Source organism: Dioscorea cayenensis, chromosome 20 (genome assembly GCF_009730915.1).
Source record: "Dioscorea cayenensis subsp. rotundata cultivar TDr96_F1 chromosome 20, TDr96_F1_v2_PseudoChromosome.rev07_lg8_w22 25.fasta, whole genome shotgun sequence".
Classification (NCBI taxonomy): domain Eukaryota; kingdom Viridiplantae; phylum Streptophyta; class Magnoliopsida; order Dioscoreales; family Dioscoreaceae; genus Dioscorea; species Dioscorea cayenensis.
The window spans coordinates 27,017,156-27,036,857 of NC_052490.1; the positions used below are offsets into that span (position 1 = coordinate 27,017,156).

The 19,702-nt window shown below is 32.8% G+C and overlaps 1 protein-coding gene and 1 long non-coding RNA gene across 5 annotated transcripts; both read right to left on the bottom strand.

The window, feature by feature from the left end:
• Window positions 1-7,250: 7,250 nt before the first annotated feature.
• Window positions 7,251-10,481, bottom strand: LOC120251777. 4 transcript variants are annotated; one of them, XR_005533487.1, is made up of 5 exons: window positions 10,151-10,481; window positions 9,780-9,839; window positions 8,321-8,393; window positions 8,167-8,240; window positions 7,251-7,553 (listed from the first exon to the last, which is right to left on the bottom strand). It is a non-coding gene; the product is annotated as an uncharacterized LOC120251777 (long non-coding RNA). The 4 variants fall into 4 exon arrangements; XR_005533485.1 differs by lacking the exon at window positions 9,780-9,839; XR_005533484.1 differs by lacking the exon at window positions 9,780-9,839 and having other exon boundaries at window positions 8,321-8,401.
• A 7,141-nt stretch (window positions 10,482-17,622) lies between these two features.
• Window positions 17,623-18,585, bottom strand: LOC120251371. The gene is made up of 3 exons (XM_039259906.1): window positions 18,220-18,585; window positions 18,043-18,132; window positions 17,623-18,000 (listed from the first exon to the last, which is right to left on the bottom strand). Exons 1-3 carry the CDS (start codon window positions 18,583-18,585, stop codon window positions 17,623-17,625), a joined length of 834 nt encoding a protein of 277 aa, XP_039115840.1.
• Between the last annotated feature and the right edge of the window lie 1,117 nt (window positions 18,586-19,702).

A 19,702-nucleotide genomic window follows, 5' to 3' on the forward strand; every position in this document is an offset into this window, starting at 1 on the left:
CCGCGGAGATTCTAAAAGAGGTATGTGCTATATTTGGGACGTTGAGGCGTCTATATAAGCTACCTTGCTCGTAGATTGTAAGTGTTACTCTTGAGTGACTCTTGGAGAAGAGTGTGTGAGCACCAGACAATCTAGAGAGGGTAGTGATGTTTATTGTTGAGAGTGTGGGTGACAAGTGTTTGTACTCATTTATTTTTACCTCTTTTAGTGGGTTGTTTATCTCCGAACTTGGCCCCCCAGACGTAGGCGAGTGGACGCCGAACTGGGTTACCAACGTTATGTGTCTCCTTGTGTTTGTTTGTGTGCTATTTTTTTATTGGTTTATGTGAGACTTCTATGAGTGCTTGAGTGTTATCTAATACCCACAAACCACATCGGAGGAACTAACAGATTGCATAGGTATTATTCTAATTTTACTCTTTAATCTCCCTTTTCTTAATCTCCCTTTTGAATATTGACACCCAAACATAACTAATAAACCATATAAGTGCTTTATGAGATCACCAAATATGAAATAACTTAACTTTCATAAAATTTTTAAAAAGCAATTTTTTTTACCAGCATAGCAGGATAAAGTAGTCCCGACATGTGTTTTTTTACATACAAAAGATTGGAACACAAAATCATGTACCAAAGTAATCCAAGCTTCTACCACTTAGACGAACACCTATTAGTATTAAAAGAAAAAAAAAACAGCAATTTTTTTTTTATAAATCTTATCTAATTAGGGCGTTGGTTCTCGGAAAGAACCATTAGCCTCTAGCTTTTGGAAATTAAAAAATAAAAAAAGAAAAAAAAGTATGACCCTCTCAAATTTACTTATGAAAATAAGTACTTAAGTTATGTTTTAACTTTAAATAAAATACAAAAAAACTGTTTTTTTTCTTTTAATAAAACAAACACTTTAAGAAAAAAAAATTACATACTTGGGTGTTTTTCCTAGAGGAGCTTAAACATTTGTAGGGTAATTAAAAAAGCAAATCCAAATAGATTCTATTTATTTTTAGAATATATGCCCTTCAAGAAAAAAATAAACGTTTTATTTAAGAATATATAGATTTCTATATTTTTCATTAATGCTTATTTCATAATAAGCATGTTTTTATGTTTATTTCGTAACTCAAGTAATTTTTTCAATTAAAGAAAATTCACGATGAGCTAAAATGTGCTTTAGATCTATGTCATGGAAAAATCATGAGCTTGTTCATTTGTTTGACCTTCATCTTCGAAGCCCATTTAAAAAAAAAAAAAAATGAAGCCCAACCTTGCATTCCATACTTGATGCATCCATTTTAATTTCTTTTAATATTTTTTTTTTTTTTTTGAATTTTTTAAGACAACTCACAATCAATTCTATAAAAATTTAAAACTATAAATTATACTGATAAATCTTTTCAAAACCCTTGCTTGAAACCACACCTCTTATCTTAATTACTACATACTTAAGATAGACTTGACAATGTTGATTGAGATTTCAAGTAATTAAAAACAAATATTAAGATATATAATATGAGAATTTTGTAAAAAATGAAAAAAGATTATTTTTTTTTTTTTAAGAAAATGAAATGCCATGTTTAATTCAATCTTTAGATAGAATAAAAATGTTTTTTTTTTTCCTGTGATTTTTAGGATTGTCATGTTAGGATTATAGCGTCACAATAGTCTTCCTAATGACATAATGTTATCATAAATGGGATTAAATAAATTTTATGTCATTTAATGTTATCATATATTAATTAAATAAGATAAAATTTATATTTTAGAAGAAAAACAAGTTAAGGGTAAAGATATGATTATGTGGATAGGATGAGAAAATCTTAAATATAATTTTTTTTTTAAAAACAAAATCCTGAATTGTGCACCCCAAAAATCAATGGCCTTAGGTACAAGCCTTAGTGCCCTATGGCAGCCTCAATTGGTTGTCTCCACAATTGAAGTTAGTATTTCAACTCCTTTCTTAGAGGTTGAGAAGCAAACTTTCTTTCCTTGAAAATAATTTATGTATTTATTTATTAATAAGATAGAAAAGTCACTCATCTCAAATAATATAATGAGAAGAAGTTGATCTCTCAACCTTACTTGGTAAAAGAATATTTTAATATAAAAAATATATATTTATACATAATAATTTATGAATCTTATCTTCAAGAATTTCTTCATTATTTTTTTTCCTCTGTCTTCCTTTTAAATTTTCAAATAAAACTCTCTTAATACTAGTTGTTGTGACTCTTGCCAAAAAGTACAAATGCCTTCACTCGTAAATAAAATTTGTAATATTAAATTGATGACACAAAGTATTTATTCCTTAAATTTTAAAATAATTGATATTAAAAAATAACTATCATGAATTATAACAAAAATGAGATCACCATCATCATCATTGCTAGCATTTCCACGAGTTGTAATGCACAAACAAAGCTCTAAAGGGAAAACTTAAGAGCAACATCCTAACAGAGATTATACCACTCAAAACGAAAATTTTAAAATAAAGATAATGATTCATCTAATATTATTCAAGAGAACGAATCTATGGAAGTAGCGAAATAGAACGAATCTATGGAAGTAGCAAATGACGTTGGAGAAGTTGCTTACTTTGCTTCCTATAGAGAGAGTTTGTTAGGAATTAAAGATAAGATATTAAAGGATGAAGTTCTACTGAAAATGGTGATATTACTTTGTCAAATGATCAATTTGGTCCCAAAAGATTGATTTCTAAAAAGATTTCATGCATTAATTGAGAAGCTATAGATGAATATAGTGATTGTCAAACTCATGTGACGGTAAATTGCGCTGGTGTTTCTCAGTCAATTGATGAGTGTAGAAATTATATGAAATTCTAATATGAATTTGGTTTTATTTGTTGTTCAATCATTCTATTTTACATGGTTTTCGTATGGAATTCTTTCTCCTTGTTTGGAGTACTCCTTTTTATTGCTTTTCATGCAGATAAGTCGAATATGATCCCAAATCTACATATGTTCAATGAATTCTAGAAGGTATAACAAGGAGCAAGTTATGGAATATCATGGAGTAAGAAGGGGAATGCAAAGTTGAAATATAGAAAGAAACACAATTGGCTTCTGCTGGTAAACACCGGTGTGTTCAGTATTGGTGCAGAAATTTAGAAAGAAACATAGGCAGCTCGTGTAACCCAACACCACCTGTGTTTTGTGGCTGGAAAAAAAAACCTAGCTTGTCCTTCTCTATATATAAAGTGACGAGGAGGAATCTAAAAGGGGGGAATTTGGCAAGCGGCTAAAGGAGATCTCACCTCAACTTGAACTATTAAGAAATCATCAAAAAGAAGGGAAGGTTGTAGATTAAGCTTGATTCATCAACGGGGCAAGCAAAAGAATTACAATTTGGATTAGGGATGATGATTTTTCTCCCTTTTTCTTTCTTAAAACCTTGTTTTCTTATGTTTAAATTGAATCTTTTGGTGTGTATATCAGTTATATATGAGTAAGCACTTTTATTCCAGGAATGGGAGTATCCTTTTGATGTAGTGGATAATTTTGTATTGACAGTTTCTCTTTTAATGTTTAATTGCTTTTGATTTAATCGCATGGCACCTTATGCTTGTAATTACTTTGGATCCAGCACTTGCAAAAATTTAGACACTAAGAAAAGGACCGGAAGGTGAACTAAGATGTTGGAGACATAAAATTAAACATGGAACCCTAAATTAGGATTTCTTGAAAATCAATGGGCATCACAAAACTTAAAGATTCTAATTAGATTTGATTACCACGAAAGTAGGAATTCATCTAAAGTATGAATCTCATTATATTATGAAAGGAAATACCTAGTACAATAGAATATCCCACCTTCAAAGCAAATGAACTAAATAAACAAATAGTCATTGTAAACTTTTCATTTATCATTGAGGTGAACTCTAATCCTAGAAATCCTAGAATCTGAATTAACCTTGTGCCATCCACTATTTAGTTTGTATTAAACCTAGTTTTTAATAGCATTTTGTTTTCTTTAATTTTTCCATACATATGTATCAATTAGTCTAGATAACTTTTCATTGCAAGAAATTGGTAGTCAACATCAATATTATTTTCAAGTTTTTGGTACAGTTGCCAGAGACTTTGCTTATTAAGATTTATTATATTTGCAATTTTGTTATACTAGACATTTTATTTTCGGTTTTCTTAATTTTTTCTAACTATTTTTCATTTTGCTTTATTTTTCTTTACAGAAGGTTGTCCATTTTAAGCAAAGATCAAAAAGTCTTGATAACATTGTGGAACTAGATCCTGAAGTTGGGAGGACCTTTTGAATTAGAAGCCAATATCAAAGAAGGAAGAAGCTCAAGAATCACAACCCTCAATTATGGACAATAACAATAGAACATTAAATGACTTCACCACATCAAATGCACAAGAATTACATTCAAATATCGCAAGACCTATCGTGTAGGCGAATAACTTTGAGTTGAGCCAACTCTAATATCTATGATTCAATAGAATCAATTTGGGGACCACCAATATAAGACCTAACTCTCCATCTTTTTATATTTTTTGGAAAATTTTGACACCCTGAAACTCAACAAGGTCATTCCTCTAGATCTAACAATGGAGCAGTTTAGCTTCATCAACAACTTCAACCAAAAGGTATAGAACAATCCCTACTTCAACACCTCCTTGGATTTCAGCCAGGACCTTGCAATCCTCCATAAGCTTAGAAATTGAACTTAGAATTCCAACTTGAAAGTTTTGTTGTGACTCAAACCAAATAGAATCAGATTATTAGCGATGCACTCTATTATTTGACATCTAAGATTGATTTATTGACCACCCACAACAAAATGCTGGAGACTCAAATTACCCAGCAAGAAAATACCTCATCAAGATCTTAGGGGATGTTTTCAGGGAATCCTGAAATTAATCCACATGAGAAATTTAAGCTTAACCTTTAGTAGTGGTAAACAATTAGAGGATTTTAAAGTTAAAAAAGATTGCTTATGATGAAAGAATTGAAGAGGTTGCAAACACTAACTCCCATATGTTGAAATTGAGGACAAAGATGAAGTTAAAGACAAAGAGGAGGAAGAACTCAAGTACATCCCACCAAAATCATACAAGTCTAAAATTCCTTTTCCTCAAAGATAAGCTAAAGACAAGCTTGATAAGTAGTTTGGGAGGTTCTTAGAGGTATTGAAGAAACTATACATTAACATTCCTTTCACATATGCATTACAACGAATGCCCTTTTATGTCAAATTTTTTAATAACATCCTTTCCAACAAAAGCAAACTAGAAGAATATAAAAATGCGTCACTTATGAAAGAGTGTGGTGCTCTAACTCAAAATAATTTACCTTCAAAACTCAAGGATCTTGACAATTTTTTCATCCCTTGTGTAATTGGAAAAGTGAGCTTCCACTAGGCTTTATGTGATTTTGGTGATAACGTCAAATTTATGCCACTATCCATGTCCAAAAAGCTGGAGATGGCTAAATTGAAGCCAATAACAATTTCTTTGCAACTTGCAGATTGATCAGTCAAATATCCAATAGGTATCCTCGAGGATGTGCCTATCAAGGTCGGTAAGTTTTTTATTCTTGCAAATTTTGTTGTGTTAGAGATGGAGGAAGATTCCTGGATCCCCACTATTTTAGGTTGACCACTTTTAGATACTGCAGGTGCTATTATTGATAAAAAAAATTGTAGACTTACTTTAACTATTAGGGATGAAAAAGTTGAATTTGATTTATCCAACATTGTTAAGAAATCTTTTGTTGGAGGCACTTGTTGCAAGATTGATATGCTTCAATAGGTTATTAGGGGATCCACTTGAACGTTGTTTGGTTCTTGATGAGTCAGAAGACTATGCATGTTTCTTGGAAGCACAACCATACATTCAACCCTAGAAGGCTAATGTTGAAGAGTTAAGGCCAGAAAACATATTCATTACTATGGAGAAAAAGGTACCTTAGGTAGAACTTAAACTACTCCCTCCTCTCCTCAAGTATGAATTTCTTGGATCTAACTCTACTTATCCTATGATCATCAATGCAAACCTTAGTAAGATCGAAATTAAAAAGTTACTTCAAGAACTTAGATTATATCAGAAAGCTATAGGTTACACCATAGATGACATTAAATGCATTAATCCATCTATTTGCATGCACAGAATTCTTTTAGAAAAGAACAATAAACACCATCCATAGAACCTTAAAGATGATTAAATCCCAACATGAAAGACATAGTGAAAAAATACTTAAGTTACTGAATGCCAAGTGATCTACCTTATTTCAGATAGTGAGTGGGTTAGTCCAGTACAGGTAGTCCCCATGAAAAGGGTATAAGCGTAACAAAGAACAATGAATTAATCCCTACTAGGACAATCACGGGGTGGAGAATGTGCATTGATTATAAAAAATTAAACAAGGCTACCAAAAAAGATCTCTTTCCACTCTCTTTCATAGATCAAATGCTTGAAAAGCTAGCTAGGCGCTCTTATTTTTGCTATTTGGAATGTTATTCAGGTTTCTTTTGAATTCCAATTAATGCCCATGACCAAGAAAGACCATGTTTACATGTCCTTGTGGCACCTTTGACAAAAAAAAAGCAATAATTAGCTAGGGAAAATTCAAAATTCCCTTGCTAACATGTTAAAATCGCTAGGTAATTACCATAAATTAACATCCATGGGTTAAAGCCTCATGGGTAATAATTCCCTAGGGATTTTATAATACCTCGTTAAATAATGAAAAATTATTCCCTAGTTAAATAATAAATTCTCTAGGTAATTTATGTTAACCAGATCTTAATAGATGAGGAATTTTCTATGAAACATTTCCTGGGCAATCCCTAGGAAAATTTAGCAAGCGATTTGTCTTAAATAATCCGTTGCTAAATTCTCTAAAATTGAAATGTTAAATCCCTGGGTAATCCCTATGTAATATTTCCTAGGGATTATTTCCTGAGTAATTCATTAACGTTTGAACACAACAACAATGAATAATTCCCTTGGCAATCCCTTACTAAATATACTTAGGGAATATTTCCCAGGTGATCCTTGAATAATAAAATGTAAAATACCCTACATAGTCCCTTGCTAATATAAAATAAATTTTTAATTATTTATTTTAAATTTATATTACAAATTATAATACAAAAACCTATATTAAATCATTCGTTTAGAACAATTAATATTTCTTAATATGACATGCTGAAAGTAATAATTATAATGTATCATAATCAAATACCAAAGATTATATTAAACTTTTCTGAAGGCATTAAATAAGTATCAAAATTCATATCATAGATAAGTGAAAACGCACATAAGTAACATAAGTGGTACCTAGTAGAATTCAAAAGTAAGTATCACAAGCAAGCAACACATACGACAAATTAGTCACAACATAAGAATAACAACTACCTAACTAAATGCATCATGACCTCCATGATTTCGTCGAGAAGGTGCATGATTTTGATATAGATATAATTGTAGCATTCTCCTCATTTCAAGGCTCCAACTATTTCCACTTTTGATATATAAAAATGGTATATCACCATCAATGTTGTTAAGCAACAATTCCTGCAACAATAAGAAGCAAGTCCAAGGATCAATGACAATATTTTGATACAACTAATTTAAAATATTTCAAAGTAGCTAGTAATATAAGAACTTACAAAGTTTTCAAAGAAGAGCAATTACCTATCAAGGAATTGGCTCTATAAACTATATAAAAAGAACTTGAAAAATTTACATTATATCAAAGTTAAACAACTAAGCTAAACTAGAATGAAAAGTATAGAGACAAGAAGGTATTTTTTGATGGTTGATATGAAAAAGCAATTTATATATATATATATATATATATATAAAGCAGTAGAGAATGCGTAGCTAACATAAACGACCCTCTCCATTTGATTCATAAGTTTTAATGCATTATAGAGAACCAGCGAGTAATTAGAAACTGTAGAGAGATGGGTTAAGAATAAGGTTGGTCTTGTGTGGTTTTTTTTATTGTTCTCATGTGTTGTATAGGCATTCAAGTTGATTAATTTGTTGTATGTATAGACTAAAATAAATATCTCTCTATAAAAAAAAAAAGCATTAAAACAAGCAACACATTGAATTGGTCCCAAGATTTGAAAGAATTAAAACAATCAACACAAATTGCATCCAATATGTATCCGAAAATTACCTGGCGGTGACCAATATTTCTTCAATTGTTCTTTTTCTTTTTGTACTTGAATATAATAACTTTACAGTCCAGGCCTTGTAATGAAGTGAAAATAAAATGTAAATTACTAAATAAAACTAGACATAAGACTCTTACATTGTTCATAGAGGGTTACCTTATTCCTCAACTACAACATGGAAGATGGCATTTGTGATCATTGGGTCTCCAATGCATATTTTGGTCCTGATCTGGTTCACTAAAACCTTGCTTAGAATAATGTACAAAGAAAACTCAAAAGTGTTGAAATCAAACAATAAATTACATTTGACAACTGTGAATAAGAGAAACAATAGTCATTATCAAATACAATTCATTATTTACTAATTAAATTACAAAAGTTTATCAAAGATAAAGTAGTAATACGGTGCCTCACAAAGGCATATTAGCATGTAGGCTTGAAAAACTTCATTGTTTCTCAATATCATATGCCACTATTCTCCATAATTATCTTGCTATATAAGCATTAAACAAGTTCAAGCATTTGAAGAGGAATGATGCTTAATAATTCACATGTAGGACTCAGCAAATTGGCATCGACTGTATTTTTGTGCATTAAATGAGAGTTGCAGACCAATGTGCCCCACCAAAACCTAGACTAATATTGACACAAACTAGCTAGAGAGATTCTAGAGAATAGGTTCATGTGTCAAAAGAACAGACAACACAAAGTGAGAGTTTGATATTTCAAATTAGAATAACATATTAAGCTTATAATCAAATTAATGTTTCTCAAGACAAGACTATATAACAAGAACAAATTAATTAGCACTATTCATCAATGTGCTTCAGAGTATCTCAATCATTGCTGGATAACTTATAGAACCAATAGATTCCATCATTAATATAATAAGAGCAGAAGAAAAATTCATAAGGTTTCAATTTGCTGAGAAATTCTATCATTTGAAAAGTAAAATATTAATGTCTTTGTTAATTAGTTCTTGGATTGTTCACAATTTGGCAACAAATATAATTATTGTATTATCAAAAACATAAGCTAAAATTCACAATGTTTCAATTTGTATGAGTGTAGAAATTTAATATTCTAATTCATGTTTATATATAGCATTGATGTTGTTCCATATACTTCAAATATCACAAGAGGAAATAATAACATCAGTACTTTTTTTTTGTAATATTTATAATAATTACAAATGATTGTTTTTATTCATTAATTCCACCATACCTTTATTTAGAAACAAGTTCTTGTTTGATATCATTACATATAACAAAACACTATTATAAGAACATGTCAATCCATCATTAAATATTAAATGATGGATTTAAATGTCAATGAAACTGACTAGTTTTGCTTTTACAAACATATCAAACTGCATATTCTAAATATTAAATTGAGTTGAAGCAGATGAACCAATATCCGAAAATCAATCTATAAGTATCATGGAAGCATTAAGTTATTAAATCTCAAGATCGTTCACAAGCTCAATACATCTCAAGTGATCTAAAATGAAAGTATGCATATGACTAAGTTCACTTTGTAGCAAACCAACAACTCAAATCAGAATATATGGAATCAAATCCAAATTAAGAGGAGAAAAAGAAAGCATTGAAATTACTTTGACCATGATCTTTGTAAAATGTCAGTAGCTTCTTAGATCCATCACAACTACATGTACCTTCACCAACAACACATTAAGAAACCATACTCGCAACCAAGCATCAAATGTTCCATAAATCTAATGAGATCCACTAGAGAACAAGAAGAAATTGTTCAAAACAAAAAGATAAACACAATACAACACCCAAAATGTAGCATAACTTGAGATCTAACACAACATACCAATAGTCTAGAAAGCCTATGGATCAAAATCAAAAATATTTAATGCAAAAAATCAGAACAATCATTAGCAATACCCGATATAAATTCCATGATCCTACTAGCCTAATTTTTTTTTTTAAAAAAAAGAAAAAATGAAATCAAAAGTACTTGGGTTCTTGGAGGAGAAGCAAGGAACTGGAGACTATTCACACTTTGGATTTCCAAGTTGATGTGGTTTTCATCAAGCCCTGCCGATATTTGTGGGTGAAGATGATGTTGGAGGATCAACTTCAAGGGACTGGAGCTTTTCGCTCGGATATCATGATCATCAATGATTGTTAGGATTGAGAAAGAAAAGCCTAATGAAGGGAGAGTGGGAATGGCAAGGGAGAGTGTAGTGGAGAAAAGTTAGGGTTTGGATAAGACAAAAAGGTTGGGGAGGATTCTCATGTGAATAAGGTTAGTGGTCATAGGAATCAATGGTGGAGAGGATAAGAAGGATAGGACGGCTAGAAAGGTTGGAGAGGATGATCTAGCTCAAAAGTTTAAATGTACAGTAAATTAATAATATTTGTTTATATTAAATTATTTATAAAAATAAAACAAAAGGAATTTTACTTAATGTGTACAATGCTCATTGAGTTTGTTTGTAATATTGAAAAATTATTATTCAATAATTAGTTAAAATATGGGTGGACCCATGTAATTTTAGTTGCTATGCTATTTCAACTAGATAACACACACACACACACACACACATATTAAATACTATAACAATTACATCATATGTTCAATAAAAATGTATTTTAACCAACTAAGCTATGAGTAGATGTAAAATAAAGAAAGAAATACTTTATCATCCTGAAACATCTTGTTTACTTCAAAAGATGCAAACTCAAACAAAGGACCTGACCACGTCACTAGTGGTATTTCCAAATTCATGTTTTATAGTTAGACCGTACTGATCTTAAGACCAGTCCCAAGTTAACAAGGTTACAAGAAAAATGCATTGCTCCTAGAAATAGTCCGGGTTATTTTAGTTAAATGCTAATTAAAAAAAGGTGCATTATTTTTATTTTTATTTTTCTTTTAATGCAATTCTTTAATAATATCATGCTATAAAACTTTATATGTATGTATATATGTCATAATAAAGTTAATAAAATTAATAATAATATCTTTTAGATTCAGTAATAAATAAAAAAAAAAGCAATTTAATCCTCTTCTAAAAAAATATAGTTAATTTACATTCACCCAGGAATTAGCTATGGACTAAATAGGATGGTTGTCATCCCTAGCTAATCCTTGTGCAATGTTTAAGATCAATAATTTTACCTACGGAAACTAATCTCTTGGTAAGTAAAAATCCTAAGAACTAAATAATGACGACTACTTCACCTGGCTAATCCCTGGGTCATTTTAAAGTCGCTCATTTTTACTCAAGGATTAGCTAGGGCATAAATACCAATGGATATTTTTTGATACTAATCCATTGCTAAATATTAGGTGTGTAGTTTCCGCATGATTTACTAACAGATTAGTTTGGGAAAGGTTTTCCGTGGGTAAGTCCCTGGGTATTTCCCTATGTAATCCCTAAGAAAATTTTCTAACCTTTTTATCTAGTCATTCCTTGAAATTCCCTATCAATTCCATAGCGAATCACCAAGGGAAATTTATCCTTGGTAAATTCTGTTGGTAATTAATAGTTATCTTGTAGTGTATATGCCTTTTGGTCTTTGTAACACTCCTGCCATATTTTAATATTGCATGAAATTGATATTTTCTGATTCTATTGAGAACATTATGGAAGTTTTCATGGATGATTTATATGTTTATGAAAAAAATTTCGATAATTGTCTCTTAAATTTGTCACACATGCTACAGAGATGTGAAGAGGTGAATCTTGAGCTAAATTGAGAAAGTGCCACTTATGGTGCTTAAAGGCATAGTGTTGGGGCACCTAGTCTCTGAGCGTGGGATCAAGGTGGATAAAACTAAAATTAAAGTCATTGAGAAATTACGTCCACCCTCATCAGTCAAGGTTGTGCGCAATTTCTTAGGCCATGTTGCCTTTTATCGACATTTCATCAAAGACTTCTAAAAAATTACTAAACCCTTTAACTAACATGTTGATTAAGGATGTTCCATTTAATTTTAATCAAGACTGTTTGGATGTGGTTTTGCATGTTGAAGGAGACATTGGTCTCAGCTCTAATTATCCAAACACCATATTGGAATTTACCTTTAGAAGTCATATGTAATGCCAGCGATTACGCAATTGGGGTGGTTTTGGGACAACCACTAGATGAAGCCCAAATCAATTATGCTACAACTGAAAAGGAGTTGCTAGCAATCATTTTCTCCTACAATAAGTTTAGGTCCTATCATGTGGAATCCAAGGCTATTGTGTGCACAAACCACGCAACCATCAAATATTTACTCAATAAGAAAGATGCAAATCTAAGGTTGATTAGATGGATACTCCTACTCCAAGAGTTGGATCTTAAGATAAGGAATAAGAAAGATACAGAAAATTTAGTTGCCGATCATCTCTCATGATTATACCGACATACAGATCACAAAAGAAGTTGATGACATTCCTATTGATAACTCCTTCCTGGATGAACACCTTATGGTTGTTTCCTCGATGAAAGCTTCATGGTATGCCGACTTTGTGAACTGTCTCCTATATGGAATTTTGTCACCAAATTATAACTTTCACCATAGGAAAAAGTTCCTTGCTGACGTGAAACATTTTGTTTGAGTTGAACCACTTCTTTATCGACATTGTATTTGTGGGATTGAAAATACGCATCTGACATCATGTCTGTGAAGAAGACACCAGACGGCACATCGAAGCACAAATATCATATTTTCTTCATGGGTTCTTTCATTTCTAATAGAGGCAAGCCTCTTTTATTAATTACCGCAGACTATGTCTTGGGAACCTCAGATTAAGGGCAAAACAACAAGTAAAAGGGCACGAAAATTTGTGAATTATAAATTTTGTTACTCTATTACATATATCCAATACATCATTTATATGTCAATATATGAATTTCTTTTATATATATATATATATATATATATATATGTATCATATATTGTTACCACTACCTGTGCCTTGTCACCACATTGCGTGCCTCATAGACGTCTTGAAATAAATATTTCAGGCCCACTTTAAAATAAGTCACCGCTGCCTGTGCCTTATCATCGCGTTGCATGCTTTGTTGCCGCCTTGAAACATGTCTCATTGTGTCTTGATATGTACCCATTCTGTCATGTGCATGATGAGATCCTTTTTTATGGTGAGTACGTACATGCTTATAAGCATGCATGTAACACTTCTTCCATTTTTTTATAACTTCAAATGCAACACTTTGGTATCCACATACAAAAGTAGATCAAAAGAATTGTTCATAGAGTACGGGTCATCACTTTTATAACTTCAGTAGCATTCTTCAATAAGCTAGCTGGTGAGGAAGAACCATGAGGTACAAGATGCATTTCTCCCACAAATACAATATTCTTCCACATTTGGATCAGTCTATGTATCACCAGCAAATACAGTTTTAGAATGTGCACCTTCTATTTCTCTGACTATTTAAAGAGATGCTAGATTTTATTGTCACCGGCCACACTCTCCAATGATTTCTTCAACTTCATGTTCTTCTAATTGATGAAGGCCATCTTGATGGTATTCCTTCCTTGTTTTTTTTTAATGCACGTGAATATATAGCATGCCTCTCATCATTTTACATGTTTGGTGAGGGATTGACACGTCCAACAAGCATGCATGTAATGCCCCCTTTTTTTATTTACCCTTACCAGATAAGAAGTTTGTTTCTTCAATATTCACATACGATATTCATATATAATTGGGAGAAGAGTGAACACAGGTAGTAGCTTATATATATATATATTCTCAGCAACCTTTATTGCATCAAACCGCAGCCTTACATATATATTATTTTAAAATCAAACATGAGTATGCATGCTCATCTGCTTGCACATTGAAATGCTTGGATTTTTTTTAAAGCACGTGAGTATGCATATGCATGCTTCTCATCAGTCTTCTTTTTTTTTAACGGTGAGCATATGTGCTTCTCATTTTTTTATTTTTTTATTTTTTATTATATATATATATATTTTTGGTGGGCCCATGCCTTTTATTTATTTATTTTTGTTTTTTTATACATGTCATGATCCCTAACTGCATGCATATATCCCAAGCTCACACCTGAACTTATGTCTTCTTCAAACTTTGGGTTGCTTTACCTGTGTGACTATTCCTTCTCTCTCATAAACACCACAAGAGCTTGTGTCTTCTCCAAAAGGCCCGGCATTTTTTATTCAACTCTATCATTCCCTAAAACAAGATCTTCATCCTGGAATTCTAGCCGTTCATCACCAACACAAGTTACAAGAGCGAAGCTGTGGTTCTTCACAATCAACATCAATAACAGTCACACAGCTAGACAGTTTGTTCATCGTGAAGGGTCATAATTTTGACACTTTAATGAGATTATGGAGGTGAACATTGAAGTATCAGAATAGCAGCTATTGCGTCCTATGAGAGTGTCCCACAGTGACAGAGCGCCGCGGGTGTTGCGCTGCTTGATGAACTCACAATTCGAAAGAATTTGATTCCCTGGAAGCATCAGTTCTCTCTCAAGATCTTCAAGAAGCTAAGAGCTTCATCTGGGCCGCCAAGAAAGCAGATAAGGTTTGATAAGAAGGAATCATATGCAGGGATGTGGGAAGGTTCTCATCCGAGTGCGGTAATCATTTTGCCAAACACCTCAGATGAGAGGTTGTTCTCGTACTCACAATCTTCGAGGAGAATCGTGTAGGAATCAGTGTCGGGGCGGATTTGGGAGTGGAGTCGAGAGAGAAAGTCGCGGGATTCGGTGGAGAAACATTCACGGCAAGCAGCAACAATGTCAAACGACTACAGAGACGCCAATGAAAGCATCAGGCATGCTTAGCGGCATTATCTCAGCTACTCAGCAACGATTGGCGGCTTCAACGACGAACACGTTAAGGGCGTGTTTGGTTCGGAAGTGGGGTACTGAAGTGATGGAAGTAGGAAGTGGTTACTTCAGTAGAAGTGGGGATTTCGGCTGGAGGTATCTATTTCCATGTGTTCGGTTAGGAGGGAAAATATCACATCAGTGACCACTTCAGGTGTTTGGATGGTAGAAGTGAAAATCTTGAAAATGTGACTTCACCAGTTTCTTGTGTTTGGTAACACCGAAGTGGGGTTATGATCACCACTTCGGTGAGGAGGGGTGAGCTTACCCCATGTTTGTTAGGGATGTTATAAATTATTTGAAAATGTTGAAATACTAATTAAAAAAAAAATCACCCCTTCAATATTTATTTAAGTTATTTAATTTTTTTTAATCCAAAAATTAAAAGTATGCTACAAATGGTTTATGAATATAACAAACATTTCATAAATTGGGTTAATTTAACTTTGCAATATTAAAATATTTTTTTCTTAACTCAATATTTAGGTATGTGATTTTTTTTTTAATCAAAAAATTAAAAGTATGCTACGAATGTTTTATGAATACAACAAACAATTCATAAATTGGGTTAATTTAACTTTGCAATATTAATTTTTTTTTCTTAAATTAGAAAATTTGAGGTATTTTAATTTTTCCTTAATCCAAAAATTAATATTGGACTGCTACGAATGTTTTATGAATACACCAAACATTTCATAAATTGGGTTAATTTAACTTTGCAATATTAATTTTTTTTTCTTAAATTAGAAAATTTGCGGTATTTAATTTTTCCTTAACCAAAAAATGAAAAGTATGCTACTAATGTTTTATGAATATAACAAACATTGTATATATTGGGTTAATTTAACTTTGCAATAGTAAATTTTTTTTTCTTTAATTCTAAATTTAAGTTATTTAATTTTTTTTAATCAAGAAATCAATAACTTTCCAATATTTACAATTTTTTTTGTTTTTTTTTTTCTTGAATGCAAAATTAAAGTTATTGAAGTTGTTGAACTCTTTTATAACTTTGATCCGAAAATTAAAGTTTAACATGTGTTATCAATATTCCGGTTTATTACAATTTGTTTTTTAAAGTTTTTCCTATTGATAAATTGAAAGACCAAGAATTGAAAAAACCATAAAGAGAACTTTTGAACATTGGTTGTTATGCTTGCATACAAGCAAACACCCACAAAACTTGTATTATTATAACCAAGCAACATAAGTTTATACAAAGAGCTGCAAATATACACAGATTGTACATCACCCATGCCAACAATTAGGATATACAACTCCATCACCATGAAATTACAAGTTATCTGGTAAAAAAAAATCAGCAAAGTTTTTCTGCAAACATTGAACTCATTCTCAGCACAGTCAGAGAAGAAGAACATTCTCAGCACAATCAGCAAAGATTTCTTCCAAGCAAGCACTACTCCTCTCTTCCTCATGTCCTTCTGAGCAGTCTCTGCAATAATATGATGCAACTATAAAGCAAACAAACTGACGAAAATTTAAATTAAGCTTGTTAAATAAGATAACTTGCCAATGTCATTGTTCTGAAACCGATACTTCAGAACTACACCTTTGATTGAAAGTGCTAGTGAGCACACACCAAAAGAAGTAGTAGTGGATAAAGTTTGAATGAATTAATTTTAAGATCTACATGTGATTATCATGCTGGCATGTTTGACAACAGTGTCATTTGCTCTGGTCCTCTTAAACAAAGTAATACACACATGCCAACAACTTTGTTTGTACATCACCCAGATCAGAGAATCAATTCCGAACTATCCCTTCATTTAATTATCAACCAACTGAAGCATCAACAAATCAATGATTGTAAAAAAAACAACTTTGACAAAAAGTGGAAAATTGGATGCAGTTAAGGATATAAGAGTACGAGATTATTGATAAAGAAATAATTATCATCATATGCTGCATTTTATTGGAAAAAAAATATGCTACCTTGTCGTAAATTTGTACAACATGCCAATACATGACTTTTGCAGTTCCTCAATATTGACTTTCCTTCGAAGCAATTTGTGTTTGCTTGGCATGGCTCAGGTGGTAGCAATAGCAACAATTTAAGCACATTCATTGGCACATGTTCTTGAAAAAAAAAACAACCAAAGGGACCAAATCCTATACAAGGTGGCTGCAATGGTGCTACTCTGTGCCGCCTGATTGCCCCGCCACGCTTGTATAAATCCGTTAAGAAAAAATAATCTCATGGAAAGGAGGCTTAACCGAAAAAAATAAAATACTTATGAAACCCTAGAATACAAATAATGCATAAAAACAACAATGTAACGCTACCTTGACACTCAAGCAAATTAGATGCGCAAAGGCTGCAAAAGATTGGCATCGAAGTGCCCCTCAATTTTGCCCCGCTTGCGCTCCAATTTAAACTCTTGTGTCATATTAGAGAACAGTGCCTCAGTGCAATGTCACAATTTGCCTTTGATCATTGCCATCCTACATTACTTGAAATGAAATCCACAAAAACAAAGGAAATAAGAGCCAGAAAACCATGTTAGTGACAGACAAACATATATCCCAACCATGCAGAGCAACATAAAGATAAGCATGTCCAGTGTGTTGCAGAAAATCAATTCCGTGAGTTCAGCATGTCCAATCCTTCCTCAGGTCCATGTCCTTCACCATGAAGCCTCTTGCCTCAATCTCACGGAATTGCAGAAAATCAAACACGTGAACAAGTTCCTTCTTTTCAAAACCATCAACCTCCATAACCTTGGCATACAAGCTTTCTGTCCAGTGTGTGGGGTTTTTAATAGCAGATGCCATTTCTCCCACCACAACAATTAGATCACCCATCATTGAAGGATTTTTTGAACCCCTACTTGAGCGTTGAGACCTTGGTGTTGATGAGGTTGCAGGGCTGCTCACAGCTGGTGGGGCAGAGTTCGCATTAGCATCATCATCACTTGGTTGTTCTATTGGTTCTTCATCAAAGTTGTTGTTATTGTTGCTTTCGTGTTCCTAGTTTTCTCCCAAATCAGCGAACACAGACGTCGCGTACACCCCCGTTGCATTGTACTCCCCACATATAGCCCGCAATGACTCATAATGCACAATTGGTTTGTTTATGAAAGCCTTTGCTGCCAGGTGTGCCTATATTACAGTGTCATACACGACAAGGTACAGATATAATCATGCTCCTATCATGCAAATAATACAAGAAAAGTCGGATCATGTTACCTCGATGTATGTTAAGGCAACCACGGGATCAAGGGTAATGGTCTTCGTGGCATCATCCCATCTGGCACCACTGAGTTCTCTCACTTTCTTTATCTCCGCGTACCGTGATTTCAAAGTTCGATAATGATTTTCAACGTTCTCCGCACTGAATTCAGTATTAAACCTAGCATTTACAGCAACAGCAGCAAAGACAAATGTTGCTCGTTTGAATGATTTGTCACATTTCAGCCATTTTCGTACTTGTTCCAGCAGAATTGGGATCAAGAAGCTATCATATTCAGCCTTCCATTGCTTGTTAGGGGTACCGCGCTTGCTGCCAGAAGGCTTTGATGATGACTTCTCCGTCGTACGCTCAATGCCCTCCATCGTAGCTGGAATTCTATTGGAAAATTATAACTACGTAAGATTCTTAAATCTATCTGGTGTAAGCTGCTGCTTGTACAGAACCATACACATCCATATCTCATATCATGGTAACGAATGAATTATGTATCAAAGGAAAACAAAAGAAACTGCGGCGTCATTATAAAGACATGTGAATCATGAAAAAAGAAACCAGACTATGACACTGTTAACCATGAAAACAACAAAGGACAGAATGATACGAACATACAATGGAATTAGGAAGCCAGAGAACAAGTGAACTAATGACAGAATACTATGAAATAAACAAGGGAAATATCAAGCGATAATACTATGAAGCTGTAAATGCATCAATAAATGGAAATAACAAAGGAATTATGAAAATAATTGACAGTTGAAGATAAACACCTCAACAACTGAAGATGAAAAGATGTACTCTAGACATCATAGTCTAACGAAGCAAATCCATGTAGGGAAAAAAAATTCAGGTAAAACAAACACTTCACAAGGCAAACTTTTTATAATCAAAGAAAACCACTATAAGTCATCCACATGTCGTTTAATATCTTGTCTCTAAGTTCAATCCAAGCCCGATTCTCTTCCCGTTGTTCTCGCTGTGACCGGGGCTGTGTTGACATGATTTGCTCATCATTTTGTGTGCTTTCTTCATGCATCGACATATCGTTTGGGTCAACACCTGCTATATAGTTATGCAATATGCAACATGCAAGAACTAATTTAACTTGTGTCCTAAAAGGGAAGAAAGGGTGTGATGTAAGAATCTTGAAAAGATTTTTCAAGATTGCGAAAGCACGCTCTACACGAGACCGTAGCATCGAGTGTCGAAGGTTGAACAATTCCTTTGGATTTGTTGGCGCCCTTCCACTATGTTCTTTCAGGTGATTCCTAACACCTCGATACGGTGCTATGAACCCTTGCATAGTAGTATAACCATCGTCTACAAGATAATACTTCCCTACAATAATGACACCTGTCAATTGTTCGTTCGTGTAATATTTTAATTCACTAGTACTCGGTCTCCTACCTTCTATCAATTTTAATCCTTCAGGTTGTGGTCTTGCTAGTGCATCTTTTAAAACAGTGAAGTTATTCGCTGATC

Bases quoted from the DNA above. Each gene is read 5' to 3' on its own strand.
- LOC120251371 (XM_039259906.1), bottom strand. From the start codon at position 18,585: ATGGAGGGCATTGAGCGTACGACGGAGAAGTCATCATCAAAGCCTTCT. The intron at 18,133-18,219 runs GTAACATGATCC...ACTGTAATATAG, and splicing joins TTGCCTTAACATACATCGAG to GCACACCTGGCAGCAAAGGC. The intron at 18,001-18,042 runs GTGTACGCGACG...GGAGAAAACTAG, and splicing joins GGGAGTACAATGCAACGGGG to GAACACGAAAGCAACAATAA.